Source organism: Trichoderma evansii (genome assembly GCF_050947405.1).
Source record: "Trichoderma evansii strain SZMC 28006 chromosome Unknown GGI43scaffold_14, whole genome shotgun sequence".
Lineage (NCBI taxonomy): Eukaryota > Fungi > Ascomycota > Sordariomycetes > Hypocreales > Hypocreaceae > Trichoderma > Trichoderma evansii.
In genome coordinates this window covers 554223-567924 of record NW_028145192.1, presented here as the reverse complement: position 1 = coordinate 567924, position 13702 = coordinate 554223, and the positions used below count along the sequence as shown (strand labels likewise).

The window sequence follows — 13702 nt, the reverse complement described above, 5'->3', positions numbered from 1 at the left end:
TCTATCCAAATACCATACACTGCCGTTCATAGCGCTACCGTCACTATGGCCTCAGCCGGTGCCGCCGCAGCGTCTCTGCTGAAGCGCCAGCTCAAGGAGATGCAGTCAGGCAAGGACCTCCCCGGAATCTCCTGCGGTCTCGCCAACGACACCAATATTTTTGAGTGGGAGGTCATGCTCATGATCAACGACGACTGCAAATACTATGGCGGTGCGTGGCTTTTCCTATCCCTCTTCACCTCCTCTTCCCTCCCTTGCATAAGGCACCGTAACGATTTAGAAAGCTGACTTTTTGCCTGTGGCGTGTATATAATTATAGGAGGCAACTTTCGTGCTCGTCTAGTTTTCCCTGAAAACTACCCTCACATGCCGCCGCAGCTCACCTTCCAAGATCCTATCCCGTTCCACCCCAACATTTACGAGAACGGCAAGCTGTGCATCTCCATCTTGCACCCTCCCGAGGAGGACCAGTACGGCTACGAGTCCGCCGCCGAGCGTTGGAGTCCTGTCCAGACCCCCGAGACGATCCTCCTCAGCATCATCAGCTTGTTTTATAGCCCCAACGAGGAGAGTCCCGCAAACGTCGAGGCAGCGAGGATGCTGCGTGAGGAGAAGGAAGGCAAACACAAGGACTACCGGAGACGGTGTCGGAAGTGTGTGAGGGAGAGTCTGGGCGAGGATTAAGAATGAAGAAGAGATGGGCATACTTAAAAAGTAGTAACTTGGATGCATTGCTGAGCTGGAATTTTTCATTGTCAAACTTACAAAATGGATGGCGTTTTGGTGGATGACGGAGGTGTCCTGATGCTTGCATTAGTTTGGCGTCTTGGAGATGCTGTATTGTTAAAGAGCCTTGACTTATTCATTGCGGACGAGCAGTAGCGTAATCAAATAGGCGCTCATTGAGCAAGAAAAAAAAAAAATGCAAAATCGTTAATGTATACAACGAGTCGCTATCTGAATGAAAATGTCCCAATGGATCTATGTCTGTCTCTCTGCTACCCCTATCACGGGGCCAACGACAGAATCCCATTCCTCATCCCAACGCCGTGAACCTTCCTCAACAGCGCCTTTCTTCAATCTGGCCAACTCTCCTGCTCCCTCAAAGCTCAGCAATCTCCTTAGGATCTCAGTTAGCTGCGGTACTGTTTCGAAGCCACAGCCATTTTGTCCTTCCTTTACAAGCTCTCCAATGCTTTCAAAACCAGCATAGGCAGCCACGGGCAGACCCGCCCCAAACATATCAACCACTTTCATGGGAAGGTCTACTCCAGAGCTGGATTTGTGGAGGGAAATGCCGAGATCAGCTGAAGCGAGCAGTGAGGCGTAGTCTCGATTAGAAAGCCAAGCACTGAGAATACGAATGCCAGGAAGTTTGCCTCCGTCCTGCAGTTCCTTGATCTTCTCGAGGTAGGCCTCCCTCTGGGGACCCTTGCCAGTGATGATGGCCAAGATGGGAGGGACAGTTTCCTGGTCTGAGGCTGGCGTGGCATAGGCGACCAAAGCATCGAGCAGCATACCAAAGTCTTCATCTGCTGTCCAAGAGGTACTGCTCACCACTAAACGAAGGGCACCGTCAACAATATTCTTGGCATAATTCCGGGTCTCAGCCAAGCGAGAGAGGAACTCGAGTCGATCTTTTGAAGAAAGTATGGGCTGGAATATCTCAGCTGGCCTATCATGAAGAGTATAGACGGGGTTCCTGAGACTAAAGCGGCCTCCGGTTTGAAGCTGCTTTGTCATAGCATCAGTGACTGCGAGGTTTGCATCTCCTAGATATCGGCCCAGCTTAATCTCGTAAAACTTGTAGATAGGCACAAAAGGTCGGAGTATAGTCTTCTGCGCCAGGATGGTATGGCCATAGTTGTGCCAGTCGACAATGACTTTGCTGCCGCGAACCCATGAGACAAAAAGAGCTACGTGAAACGTGGGGATGGAAGGCGGATTCTATGAATTGTGTTAGAACCAAGATGACAGCACCTGAGATTGAGAAGAATCTGTCGTTACCTGGATAATAATCCACTGAGCTGGCGGAGTAGTATACATGAGTGTCCTAAACAGGGTCCAGAACTGCTGAATGACCTTGGCAGGGATGTTGAGAAAAAAGGGCAGCGTTCCCCAGGCAATCCATTCTGGCTGAGGTGCGAGAGGGTAGACTGTGACGTTGGGTTTTCCAATGAGATCAGGATGTCTGGCCGTCTCTATGAGGCTAGAATAAGTAGATGAATCTAAGTGAGAATAAGGGAGTCTGATCACGTACCTTTATAGCCGACAATATCAACTTGTTTTCCGTGCTTGGCAACGCTTAGAGCATGATACTGCATCCGTGGGCTTCTGCCAATATCACCCACAACGAGGATCTGAACATGTTCATCCTCTGGCTTCTCAGCGGGATGATAGCGGGTGGGGATGGCATCGAGAGACTTCTTCCCAAGCCAAACGGCGAACGAAAAGACGTAGCCAAGAGCAATGACGGACAGCCCGCCAATGAGGGCTGATACTATGAAATTGGCGTAATAGGGCATTTTAGGTAGATTAACTAATGTCTTGCCGGAAGTTTAAAAGAAAAGAACGAGGTAAAACTGGGCACTTCTCCAGATTCGGCGCCGCGACATGTGAAGGGCAATGAATGAATGACAGCTGGCCAGATTAGACCAGGATCCTAGGGCAGATGGTCCCAGCAAGCTATTGATGCTCTCACTGATAAGACAGCCCGGTACAAAGAGAGGGGTTGCGTAAGATTTCATGCAACGCCATATGAAAATAAAGCGCAGAATGAAATCACCTCTCAGTGTTTTTGCTCGTTGGCCGTAAGAGATGAGCCTCTAAGCACTGCCAAGCTCATCATTTGGAGCTTCTTAATTGTGGCGCAGAACGCGATGTGGCTGGGGGAGGCTGCCGGCACCGCGCACCCGACATTAGGCTTTAGTCGCATTCTGTGATGGGCGCCACATGCAATGGAGATCGTGGGGACAGCCAAAGGCCAATCAGTGCGGCCATGATGCAAGACATTGACAGGTTGTACTCGGAGGGAAATTCGCAGTCAGATCTTAGTAGATTTTGTTCTTTTGGTACCTGGACGGATGAGCCGAGCCTGACCAGGATAAAAGCTTATTGAGAGATAGCTTCATGCTAATACGCTCAGTTGGTCACCTGTGTAGATCAAGCATTGCGCGCTACCATAACCACTAATGGCATAACAATGGCATTATAGGCACTCTGAGTAATACTACCACTATTATGGCTGGTTAAGGGATTTTGATAACTCATCCTGGGCTGGTATATGCTCTTGTCACCGGCACACTCTTGGGAGGACTTTTAGGCCTTTTCCAAGTAGCATCAGGCTGACCAAGCCGAGACTCTTGGGGCTATTTAGACCTTCCTTTTTAGTGAAGGTAGTGAATGCATCCACGTTGCCTAAATTAACCGTCTGTAAAACACTGTACTCCATAGAGATATTTGAATTGTTTCAACGGTAGCAGTGTTTTCGCATCAATGCCAATACTGTATCAACGGGGCCATGTTGACGTCTCTATTTTTTATCTAAAACAAAAAGAGGGCCCTGTTGCGTCACCGTGCTTGGACGCAGGGCACTTGGCGTCTCATCTCATCTCATCTCTCTTTTAGCGAGTACTGTACCTACCCAGCGTGCTATCGCAACCCTACCAACAGCGTTATCGGCCAGACGAATCCAGCGGGTATCGCGCCCTCTAGCTGTTGATGCACCGGTACCTGCCGCTAATCCCGCGCTGATAGCCATCGCCCGCAGCTGCTAGCCCCAAGGGTGCTGGATGGCTGCATTACGACCGCCGCAAGCGCCTCCACGTGCCCCGCAACACCCCCCAAAAGGTGGTCACTCAGGCGTGTTAGTGCTGGCACAGGGTGCCACCTTGGCAGCCGATGCTTTTTTTTCTTGCCCGTGTGCCTGTTCCCCTATTTGGACGGCCTGCCAGACTGTCGCCTTTGACGACGGCTCAAGCTGGGGGAGGGGACTATCTTTCGACCTCCACTCGACTACCGATGCTCTCGAGACCGCCTCTTTTCCCTCAATTGCATCGATCTGGCACGCAAAGGGCTTGATGTGGCTGCCAGTGCCATTCTGAGAGACGGCGTATCTCTCGTAGAGAAGCAACGCGTCTATCGCTTGGGTGGCTCGAATCGCGAGTTCAAGATTTGGGAACCAGCCCCAGATCGCACCCCGGCCACAACGACGACACACAGAGCGACCGGCACTTTGCGACGTTATAACGATCGATCGATCTCACCATAGCCATGGACACATCGTATTCGCTACCGTCGTCGGCTCTGCCGCACGCACATCGGGCTCACACTCGCTCCCAGCCGCCGTCGCTGAATAACACCTGGCGAATGACTGTATCGAGCGACAGTCTGCCCTCGCAACTTGAAGGCGACGAAGATGGAGGCGGGGACCATGACCACGACCACGACCATGGCCACTCTCATTCCCACCTGCGCTCAAAGGGATATTCACACTCGCCACCGCCGCTGTCCCCCTCATTCTTGCATGCGCATTCTTACAGCTATCCACACCATGGTCGCAGTGGCTCGGAAGCCTCCAACGCAAGCTCTACTATGCTGCAAGAGAAACCGTTGGTAGGAGGCATGGACGGTCGGTCTTCAGGGAGGAGAAACCGCTATACGCCAGAAGGCATCAACGAAACTACACACAATCACAACCACACCCACAGCCACGACCATGGCCACGATCACGACCACGAACATGAACATAACCATAACCACGACAAGCATTTCCACTCGCATCTTCACTCTCACTCTCACTCTCATGACCACAGCCATGATCACGATCATCACCATGGTCACGACCATAGCCATGGCGTCAGTATCAGCACTGGCCATAACCACGGTTCCGAGCGGTCTCTCTTCACGAGGACTATCCTTCCATACACGGTTGGATGGCCCATTCTTTATTCTATACTTGCCGAGAAGGACTCGAGGCGTATTTTCTACTTTATGACGTATGTGTATACCCACCATTATCCATCGATATCGTAAGTAGTAGAGACTAATAAGAAAACCTATAGGCTGAACTTTGGCTTCATGATTATCCAGGCCTTCTACGGCTACGTTACCGATTCACTGGGTCTCCTTAGTGACAGCATTCATATGTTTTTCGACTGCGTTGCTTTACTTGTGGGATTGCTGGCAGCCGTCATGAGCAAATGGCCAAAGAGCCAGCGTTTCCCCTATGGCTTTGGAAAAGTCGAGACACTCAGCGGTTTCGCCAATGGCATTCTCTTAATGTATGTGTTTATCGCACTAATTGCTATTTACCTACAATCTCTAACTAATTTGTTTGCTTTTAGGCTACTTAGCGTTGAAATTGCATTTGAGGCGTTTGAACGGCTATGGGAGGGGACGCAAACAAAGCGACTTGGTGAGCTCTTCGTTGTTAGCAGTCTGGGCTTGGCTGTAAATTTGGTCGGCATGATGGCGTTTGGACATCACCATCATGGCCACGATCACGGCCACTCTCACGGACATTCTCATGGCCACGACCATGGTGAGAAGCATGACCACGACTGCGGTTCGCACTCAGGTCACAGTCACGGACATTCCCATGGCCATGGTCATGACCACGATAACGAAAATATGCGGGGCATTTACCTACATGTTCTGGCTGATACTTTGGGCAGCGTCTCGGTCATCGTATCTACAATTTTGACAAGCTTCTGGGGCTGGTCCGGATGGGATCCTCTGGCTTCTTGCTTTATTGCAACACTCATCTTTCTGTCGGCGCAGCCACTCGTATTCTCATCCGCGAAGCGCCTGCTCTTGACCGTTCCTGAGGGAGTTGAGTATAACCTGCGGAACATTCTTGCCGGTATTGGACAGCAACGAGGCGTTGTAAGCTATGCAACACCGAAATTTTGGATGGATGACCATGGAGGTGAGAAGCTGCTGGGTATTGTTCATGTCACGGTGGCTCGTGGCGCCGCTCTAGAGGACACCAAAGATCGTGTTCGAGAGTATCTGCTCAAAGAGGGCATTGATGCCGTTATACAGGTGGAAAGAGATGGAGATAATGGGTGCTGGTGCACCCGAGGGCGAGCTATAGTCAGTCCGCCGCAGATGTCGAAGCAGTTCTAGGGGAAGAATTTGCTGCCTTGTACATGGCTTGCCAACCGGCTTCTGGGCCCCGACACGTCGACGATTCTACCGGTGGCTAATAAGAAGAATTACTAGCCACCCAAGACATACGGCGCGGATATTTCTATAGTGTCACAATATTTATTGGCACGCGAATCAATTGCTTGGTGGCAGTGTAATAGGATGCTGAGGGGCTTTTATACATAAGGAACGAGGAGGAATGATTGGCGTACTGGTGCGAGTCCTGGATTTGCCTGGCGTTTTAGGATATGTTTCTGTCTATAATTAGGTGGCGGTAGCATACGCTAGAAATATCTAGATCCCTGGCGGAATTTTGACATATTAAAGCTCAATGCGTGGGATCACTTCATAAATTGTGTATTTATCTACATTGCTCTTTGAGCCTGTCTGTACCTAAGCTTACACAGGTCGTTTGTCGCCATGTCAGGTACAGGTCAAGCATACACCGATCGGCGCCGAAACCGGACGCGTGCATTGTTAGTATTCTCGCAATGCTACAGATTAGCGATTATATGCTCCGTGGTGCATCTGTCTATTAGTTATTTAATAGGTATTCAGTGGTTGAGTATGACGTATGGCGCTATTTGGTTGAATTATGTGATTAGGTCTCTAAAGAGCTAGCCAGATAGATTAAATCGATCTAACAATGCTTACCGAATCTTTCCGCAGTGTATATCCATCTCTACAGATTGATTATCCGGATAGATACAAGTGCGTATCCATCCTTGTTGCGTGCTCTACCAACTCGGAACGGCCCTTTTAAAATGCGGGCTGCTTATTTGATGTTGTAATCCGCATTGGCGTTGGGCGTCTATCTATCTACGCTTCCTATTAACGTGCCCCCCAGGATCCGGAAATCCCAGAAGCTCCCATTTCCTTTACTTGACAGTCCTGTAAAGTTGTAGATGAAGTGTTTTGCTCACCAGCTTGCACGAATATTCTATACAAATGAGTAATGACATGACTGGCCCCTTTGTAAGCAACGTTTAACTAATGTTAGTCAGATCATGATAAGGTATGCGACTGTTTGATCTTCTGACAGCATCATCAGAGGCTAAAGCAAAGCCGTTAAATATAGACATATTGCCAGCTATGTGGCGTCATCTTCAACATCCATCGTATAAGGACCCGTGATGAACCTCGAAGTTCTGCCTGGGGCAATACTTTCACTAGTAGACACAAAGGTTGGGACTGGGTTGCCGTATCGGCCTTTGACCAAGAAGACTGTCCTGACGGCGGATGTAATTCTGTTTACCGCGGAAGGCCAAGTTGGGAGCGGAGGATTCATCCTCGCTTATATGAAGATGACCCAGATGATGCTACATATGTAGATGAAAGTGACGACGACGACGAGCCCTTGGAGTACGACTCGAATGTAGAAGATGATGATAACGAGAGCGACGAAGTGGCCAAAAAGGGAAGCGAGACAAGCCCTTTCCGAAATCAAGAGCCGGAGGCGGAAGATTGTAAGTTGATCTTCGACATCAAGGGATTCGATATTCAAGAATATGACACCGAGTTTCTGCCCTTATCAGCACCCTACGACGAACACGGAGCGGTAAAGGACGAGGATATGGAGAGTGACAGACACATCATGGCTCTCCCCGCAGCTCGCAAGTACGAACACATTGCCGGCCCAGGTTGTCTCAATACCCGAGGCTTCCACGGCGATATGATTAGTGTGGAGGAGATGATGGACTGTCAGACTGTGCAGGGCATCTTCCGAAAATCCGAAGGCTGGACGCCGCGGGACGATGATATGGATTTTGAGAGGACGTCGATGTACTACGCGCTTACGGGATTGTCGGATTTTATGCCTGCTTCGGGAGCTGGGCTGAAATGTGCGCCTCATAGAGGTGAGGCGGATCACTGCGATGCGACGAACAATAGCGATATTTGGTGCAAGGTGAGTGTTTGATGATGGCGAAGGGATTGGTTTGTCGTGCTAACAAACGTGAATGGATAGTTGTCTCAGTGGACAACTCGCATACTCCCTTTCCACCCCACATGCTTTGAGCTATTCATTCAGATAAGCAAACTGCGCGTGGGTGAGGTCCGTCTTGACCCGCTGGTTCGTCTTGAAAGCAACTCTCGAAACGACGTATTTGGCGAGCGGCACCCCGATGTTCAAGATGCAAAGAGCGACGGCTGGCATTGGAGCTGCATGCCTGGCTCAGAGTATCTCGTTGCAAATCCAGTCTTTGTTCCGGGCTTGAAAGCTCTTTTTGAGGCTGCCATATCGAGCGAGGAGAATTTCAATGTTCAGCATAGTCCATTCAAAGATTTTTCAGAGACACAAGATATTGGTTATGAGGCGCAAGATCCGTTTTTGGTGTTACCAGCTGAACTGAGGCAGGCAGTTGTCTGGAATCTCGATTCTAGAGATATAGCTAATTTACGATTGGCATCCCGGGCATTCTATCACCTCCCTATATCTCTATGGCACGGGCTGATGGTACGGGAGATGCCATGGATATACGAAGCTTGGTGCAACGATCCTACTCCATATGACTGGGCAATGGCAAATGCATCAGATCTAAAACAAATGCGAGAGCAGAGAGAAGCATACACTATGGAACGACGACGCAGGGCGGAGATCCTTCAGGATCACGATCTAGAGCTTTATGCCGCCTGGGAAGCGAACGAACCCAAGAGCCCCCCGTGGTTCGACACGCCTAAGTTTCAAGCCCAGTTACAGCAGTCTGCAGATATTAAGAGAGCCATGGCGCCTATTAAGCTCCCTCGCGAGAGGACGAACTGGTACCGTCTTTATACGGATATCAAGGCGAATGAGATGACGATCAAGGGGCTACGCAACAGGAAGAGGATCTGGGAAAATGTGGAACACATTGTGGCGGAAGTTGAGAAGGAGTGGGAGAAGGAATTGCGTGAGAAGCATGTGGTTTTTACGACTTTAATGGGAGAGACACTTGAGTCTTTGAACCTTTGATGTGAATCTCGTCCATAAGAATAGATAGTGTTTTTTACTATTTTAATGATATTTAAATTGATATTTGAATGTAAACTTTGGTTGATAGAAATACAGCATAGAATTTGGTATTCAATCTTTTATCCATCTTCTCAATATCATTGGAGCGTATTCTCCATAAAAGAGAGAGGCATCATGATAGTACTGTGGCATTTTTTGCTCTCTGGCGATATGCTGCTGCTGACAGTCATCACACAGCACAGCATCATGATTTTCCTTACAGTCACAATTCCAATTTTCCCCTGTGACAAACGTAGAAAGGGCAGAGCATCGAATTTGCACATCCGGTTTAGAGTGTTTCTGATCATATCAATTTCACCTCGGAAAATGTGTTGCACAATGCACTTTTCGTTATAAACATGTACTTTCTATGATTCCATTTAGCATAATCATTGCCATACCAAAGTCCAAGGGACTAACCAACCAGGCACCATTCAATAATCGCCGCCTAGGGGCACGGCATAGCCAGTAGCGGTGCACAAGCTGCTTGACAGGCCGCATATAGGCCAACACCAGCAGGACCTGCAGCGAGGGACGTCGAACAGGCCGCTTGACATGCAGCATAAGCTGCTGGGCCGGCCATGACGGTGCTGGGAAGAGCAATGGCAGCGAGAGCGATATTGAAGAACTTCATATTCACGTAGTAACGGGTTAATAATGTAAAAGTTATTGTTATTTGTCAAAAATGTCTTATTTTGTCAAGTTAAAGACTACCTGATAGACAAAAAGTGTGGACTGTCGTTCGGACAAGCGCCCTTCTTTTATCTCTGTAAGAGAGTGTTGTAGGCCTCCCTTATTAGCGGCATCTCAATACAAACTACATGAGAAAACAGATCGGCATATTATACAAGCGTACTTCTTTTATCTTTAGAAATAGTGCGGATCTCGATCTCGTTGCCAACCTGGGCGGCCTCTCAAACTACGTAAGAGCGAAAGTGACTGAATAGCTCAAGATAGCATCATTCTCTCGTGCCAGATGTGTAATGCGCCACCGCAGTTGTGGGTGATTGGCGCCCGCCTTATATAGTCCAAGCGCCCCCATTTGCGAAATTATTATAGGTGATGCCAGTTTCTAACCGTCTCTATCCATAGATTCTTTTATTTTATTTTGCCTAGTATGCATTTACTATATCATAGGTAACTTTAACTCTTGAACAATCTTGAGCTTTTTGGTCGAATTTCTGGCTTTTACTTCCCCCTTTCTTCCATTTAACGCAGATATCATGCACTTCTTCAAAATACCAAAGAAGAAAATGACGAAAGAAAATGCGTCTAGGATTCAGAGTGCCCAGGTATGGTCCAGAAAATATTTCATAATACACTTTGCATGAAATGACAGCTCTTGTATAAAAGGCCAAAGAGGGTAGAGACATGTCGTCGGGAGGATTTGCCGCTCATGTGCAGTCAGCAGGAGACCGTTCGCAGGATGCCGCTCAGTCTAGTAGCCCTAGCATAGCTTCGAGGATTTTAGCAAGACTGGTTCTGGGTCGGACGTAGGGTGACTAAGAGAATAGGTCCTATGAAGAGCCTGAGAGAATAAGACGGGTAGCGAAGGAAGAGTTGGCAGGCTCTTAATCTTCATACAGGCGCTTGTATCGCTCTCCGCCTGAGATTAGGCATTCCCTCTTATTAGGTACTACATTAAACGCCAGCTTCGTACTCTTCTAGACGAGAGACATTTACGGTTTACGGCGGTATGATTTCACACAGTTCTCCATCCAACATATTATAGAGCATAATATGGGTTGATCCCAATAAGTACCCAGGCATACGCGCATACCTATACAATCTGGTTGTTAGAGAGTTGCGACACAAACTTGATCTCCCAGATAGACTCTTGACTTGGAGAAAACTGTGAGACGGGTTTTCCGCTGACCAAGGCCTGGCATGTGATTGCTATGACGAACGTGGGGTGAAGGGGACCCCGGCTTTTTTTTGTCCTTTTCGGGCTCTCTACCCCACGGGCAAGTGGCGTTGAATCTTGCGAGTGGCGTTTCGGCAAGCTACGGCTGGACCGAAGACTGCCGGGAGTATAAGACGGGTTACAGTATATGTCATCAAGAAACCATTTAAAGAAGATTCAGTTAAAATATTAACCATAATTCATGTATACTTTCTTCTTCTTTATTTCAATTTTCATGTTATAGTTCATTTTTCAAATTATCAAGACAAGTTTCAAGCCTAACAACATTGTGTCCCGCCTTTTTTCTGCGCTTTAACCTGCCGACGTTACGGAGTCTGGGAGCAAGCCGCAGCCGCAAACCGAGGTTCAAGGCGGGGACCCTCCGACAAAGGAAGGGATAAAGGTAAAAAAAGAGAGACCTTGGTAATATAGCTGTTTTTGACCGATGTGAATATATGCGTTAAGAGGGTGTTTCGGCTGGTAGGGCAATTGTATCTATCAAGTACGAATGATGTGTATGATTGTCTGTGCTCTGTACCAATTATAATAGACGCAGTAAAAGAGAGGTGCTGACTGACATGTGCATATCACAAGCTTCCACCTTAAGAAAAAGAACAAAAGAGGAAAAAAAAGAATCTCAGTCAGATGCTCGCTCACCCGTCACGAGGGTCTATATATACCTCAAAAATGAGTAAAACAAAAATGTAAAAACAAAAAAACAAGATGCTAGTCTACATCTATATACTAATTCTACATGTTTATTGTAGCATCCCGTCGTCCGAATGGCAGATCCTTCCGTTCATCCAGTCGCTGGCACGTCCCCAGCCTAGACCTAGACTGCGTTTGGCAGCGCCCATAAGGGTGCGCCACACATGTAATGTAGCAGCGCATGTGCCGTACGTACCTGTCCCGCATAGGTGCATATTAAATTGTTCAGCTCGCTGATCTGATATTTATCTTTCCACCCTCTCCTCCACAACCTTTAATCTTTTTGCTCGTGTTTCTCTTTTTTCTCTTCTTCTTCCTTTTCTCATTCTTCCTTCGTCTTCTCTCTCTCATCTCCTCTCCTCTCTACATCCCACCACAGCCACAGCCGCCATGTCTTCATCATCCTCCACCCCCGCCGAGGCAGTCGCCCAGATCGCCGAAAAGATTCCCTCCGCCCAAGAAGCCAAAGAGACCGCCCAGGCTGCTGCCCCCGCGGCGCAATCTGCGCTCATGTCCCAGCTGCGCGCCCTCGCAGCTGGCGGTTTCGGTGGTGTTTGCGCCGTCGTCGTCGGCCACCCCTTCGACCTGGTCAAGGTGCGCCTGCAGACGGCCGAGCGCGGCGTCTACTCCAGCGCCATTGACGTGGTGCGCAAGTCAATCGCACGAGACGGAATGAGAAGAGGCCTATACGCCGGTGTGAGCGCACCTCTGGTTGGCGTTACTCCCATGTGTATGTGATATTTTGTCCTCTTCCCCCCCCTTCCTTCGTGCTGTGTCTCTGGTGGATTTACCGAGCCTCGGCACAAACCCCAAAGTTACGGCAGAGATAAGACATTGTGCTGGGGCTAACAAGAAACCAAATTTCCAGTCGCCGTCTCCTTCTGGGGTTACGATCTCGGCAAGCAAATCGTCGGCGCCACCTCGACCATCGGCCCCGATGGCCTCTCGACCGGCCAGCTCGCCGCCGCCGGTTTCCTCTCTGCCATCCCCATGACCGCCATTACGGCCCCCTTCGAGCGCGTCAAGGTCATCCTCCAGGTCCAGGGCCAGAAGCAGCTCGCCCCCGGCGAGAAGCCCAAGTACAATGGTGGCCTCGACGTCGTGCGCCAGCTGTACCGCGAGGGCGGTATTCGCTCCGTCTTCCGCGGCAGCGCTGCCACTCTCGCCCGTGACGGTCCCGGAAGCGCCGCCTACTTTGCTGCCTACGAGGTCATTAAGCGCAAGCTGAGCCCCAAGGACCCCGAGACTGGTAAGCCTACTGGCCAGCTGAGCTTGACAGCCATTACATGCGCTGGTGCCGGTGCCGGTGTGGCCATGTGGATTCCCGTCTTCCCTGTCGATACCGTCAAGTCTCGCCTGCAGACCGCCGAGGGCAACGTCACCATCGGAGGCGTCATTCGCGAGCTGTACGGCAAGGGCGGCTACAAGGCCTTCTTCCCTGGCTTTGGACCGGCACTCACTCGTGCGGTCCCTGCGAACGCTGCTACATTCTTGGGTGTCGAGCTGGCACACCAGGCCATGAACAAGTTCTTTGGTTCTAAATAAACGATTTGCTTTTTTCTGTTTGAGCTAGCTTTCGATTTCTGGGAGTTATTAATTTTTTCTTATTTGTTTATGGATATCATGGCAAACCAATGCTTTTGCGTATAAAGGGATATTGGACTTGGGCAAAGATAAAAGTACCGAGAGGGTGTTGATGAGGGGTGGGAACGAGAGAGGCATATATATACACCGGGTTTGAATTCCCTCTTTGTTGGTATGATGGGGAATCGTGGAAAGGAACTTTAGACGGTTGGAGTTTTGATAATCCTCCGTAGAGAAGATGCTTTACTGTCTATTTTCAGAGGTGCATATATACATATAGGTACTGGTAGGCATCACAAGCAGCCTTTCACATATTCAAACATGACTTTATAAATGTAAATATAAAAATAGACTCTGTGAGGATTTAC

General features: G+C 49.1%; 6 protein-coding genes across 6 annotated transcripts; 4 read left to right on the top strand and 2 right to left on the bottom strand.

The window, feature by feature from the left end:
• Positions 1-45: 45 nt before the first annotated feature.
• GGI43DRAFT_423781 (ubiquitin-conjugating enzyme/RWD-like protein) lies at positions 46-684 on the top strand (the record flags this gene model as incomplete). Its single annotated transcript, XM_083208286.1, has 2 exons — positions 46-211; positions 320-684. The coding sequence occupies 2 exons, from the start codon at positions 46-48 to the stop codon at positions 682-684; spliced, it is 531 nt and encodes a 176-aa protein (XP_083059232.1).
• A 183-nt stretch (positions 685-867) lies between these two features.
• GGI43DRAFT_89797 (chitobiosyldiphosphodolichol beta-1,4 mannosyltransferase) lies at positions 868-2806 on the bottom strand. The gene is made up of 3 exons (XM_083210490.1): positions 2261-2806; positions 2008-2201; positions 868-1947 (listed from the first exon to the last, which is right to left on the bottom strand). The coding sequence occupies exons 1-3, from the start codon at positions 2523-2525 to the stop codon at positions 982-984; spliced, it is 1425 nt and encodes a 474-aa protein (XP_083059231.1). The 5' UTR covers positions 2526-2806; the 3' UTR covers positions 868-981.
• Positions 2807-3814: 1008 nt separating this feature from the next.
• GGI43DRAFT_408784 (cation efflux family-domain-containing protein) lies at positions 3815-6808 on the top strand. Its single transcript, XM_083206401.1, has 3 exons — positions 3815-4997; positions 5064-5282; positions 5346-6808. Exons 1-3 carry the CDS (start codon positions 4273-4275, stop codon positions 6127-6129), a joined length of 1728 nt encoding a protein of 575 aa, XP_083059230.1. The 5' UTR covers positions 3815-4272; the 3' UTR covers positions 6130-6808.
• On the top strand, positions 6806-9132 carry GGI43DRAFT_408783 (uncharacterized protein). The gene is given in 4 exon segments (XM_083206400.1): positions 6806-7109; positions 7127-7128; positions 7227-8056; positions 8117-9132. 4 exon segments carry the CDS (start codon positions 7099-7101, stop codon positions 9098-9100), a joined length of 1827 nt encoding a protein of 608 aa, XP_083059229.1. The 5' UTR covers positions 6806-7098; the 3' UTR covers positions 9101-9132.
• Positions 9133-9464: 332 nt separating this feature from the next.
• Positions 9465-9823, bottom strand: GGI43DRAFT_408781 (uncharacterized protein). Its single transcript, XM_083206399.1, has 2 exons — positions 9564-9823; positions 9465-9507 (listed from the first exon to the last, which is right to left on the bottom strand). Exon 1 carries the CDS (start codon positions 9771-9773, stop codon positions 9588-9590), a length of 186 nt encoding a protein of 61 aa, XP_083059228.1. The 5' UTR covers positions 9774-9823; the 3' UTR covers positions 9465-9507; positions 9564-9587.
• Positions 9824-11755: 1932 nt separating this feature from the next.
• Positions 11756-13655, top strand: GGI43DRAFT_89745 (carnitine:acyl carnitine antiporter). The gene is made up of 2 exons (XM_083210489.1): positions 11756-12480; positions 12619-13655. Exons 1-2 carry the CDS (start codon positions 12141-12143, stop codon positions 13293-13295), a joined length of 1017 nt encoding a protein of 338 aa, XP_083059227.1. The 5' UTR covers positions 11756-12140; the 3' UTR covers positions 13296-13655.
• Positions 13656-13702: the final 47 nt, after the last annotated feature.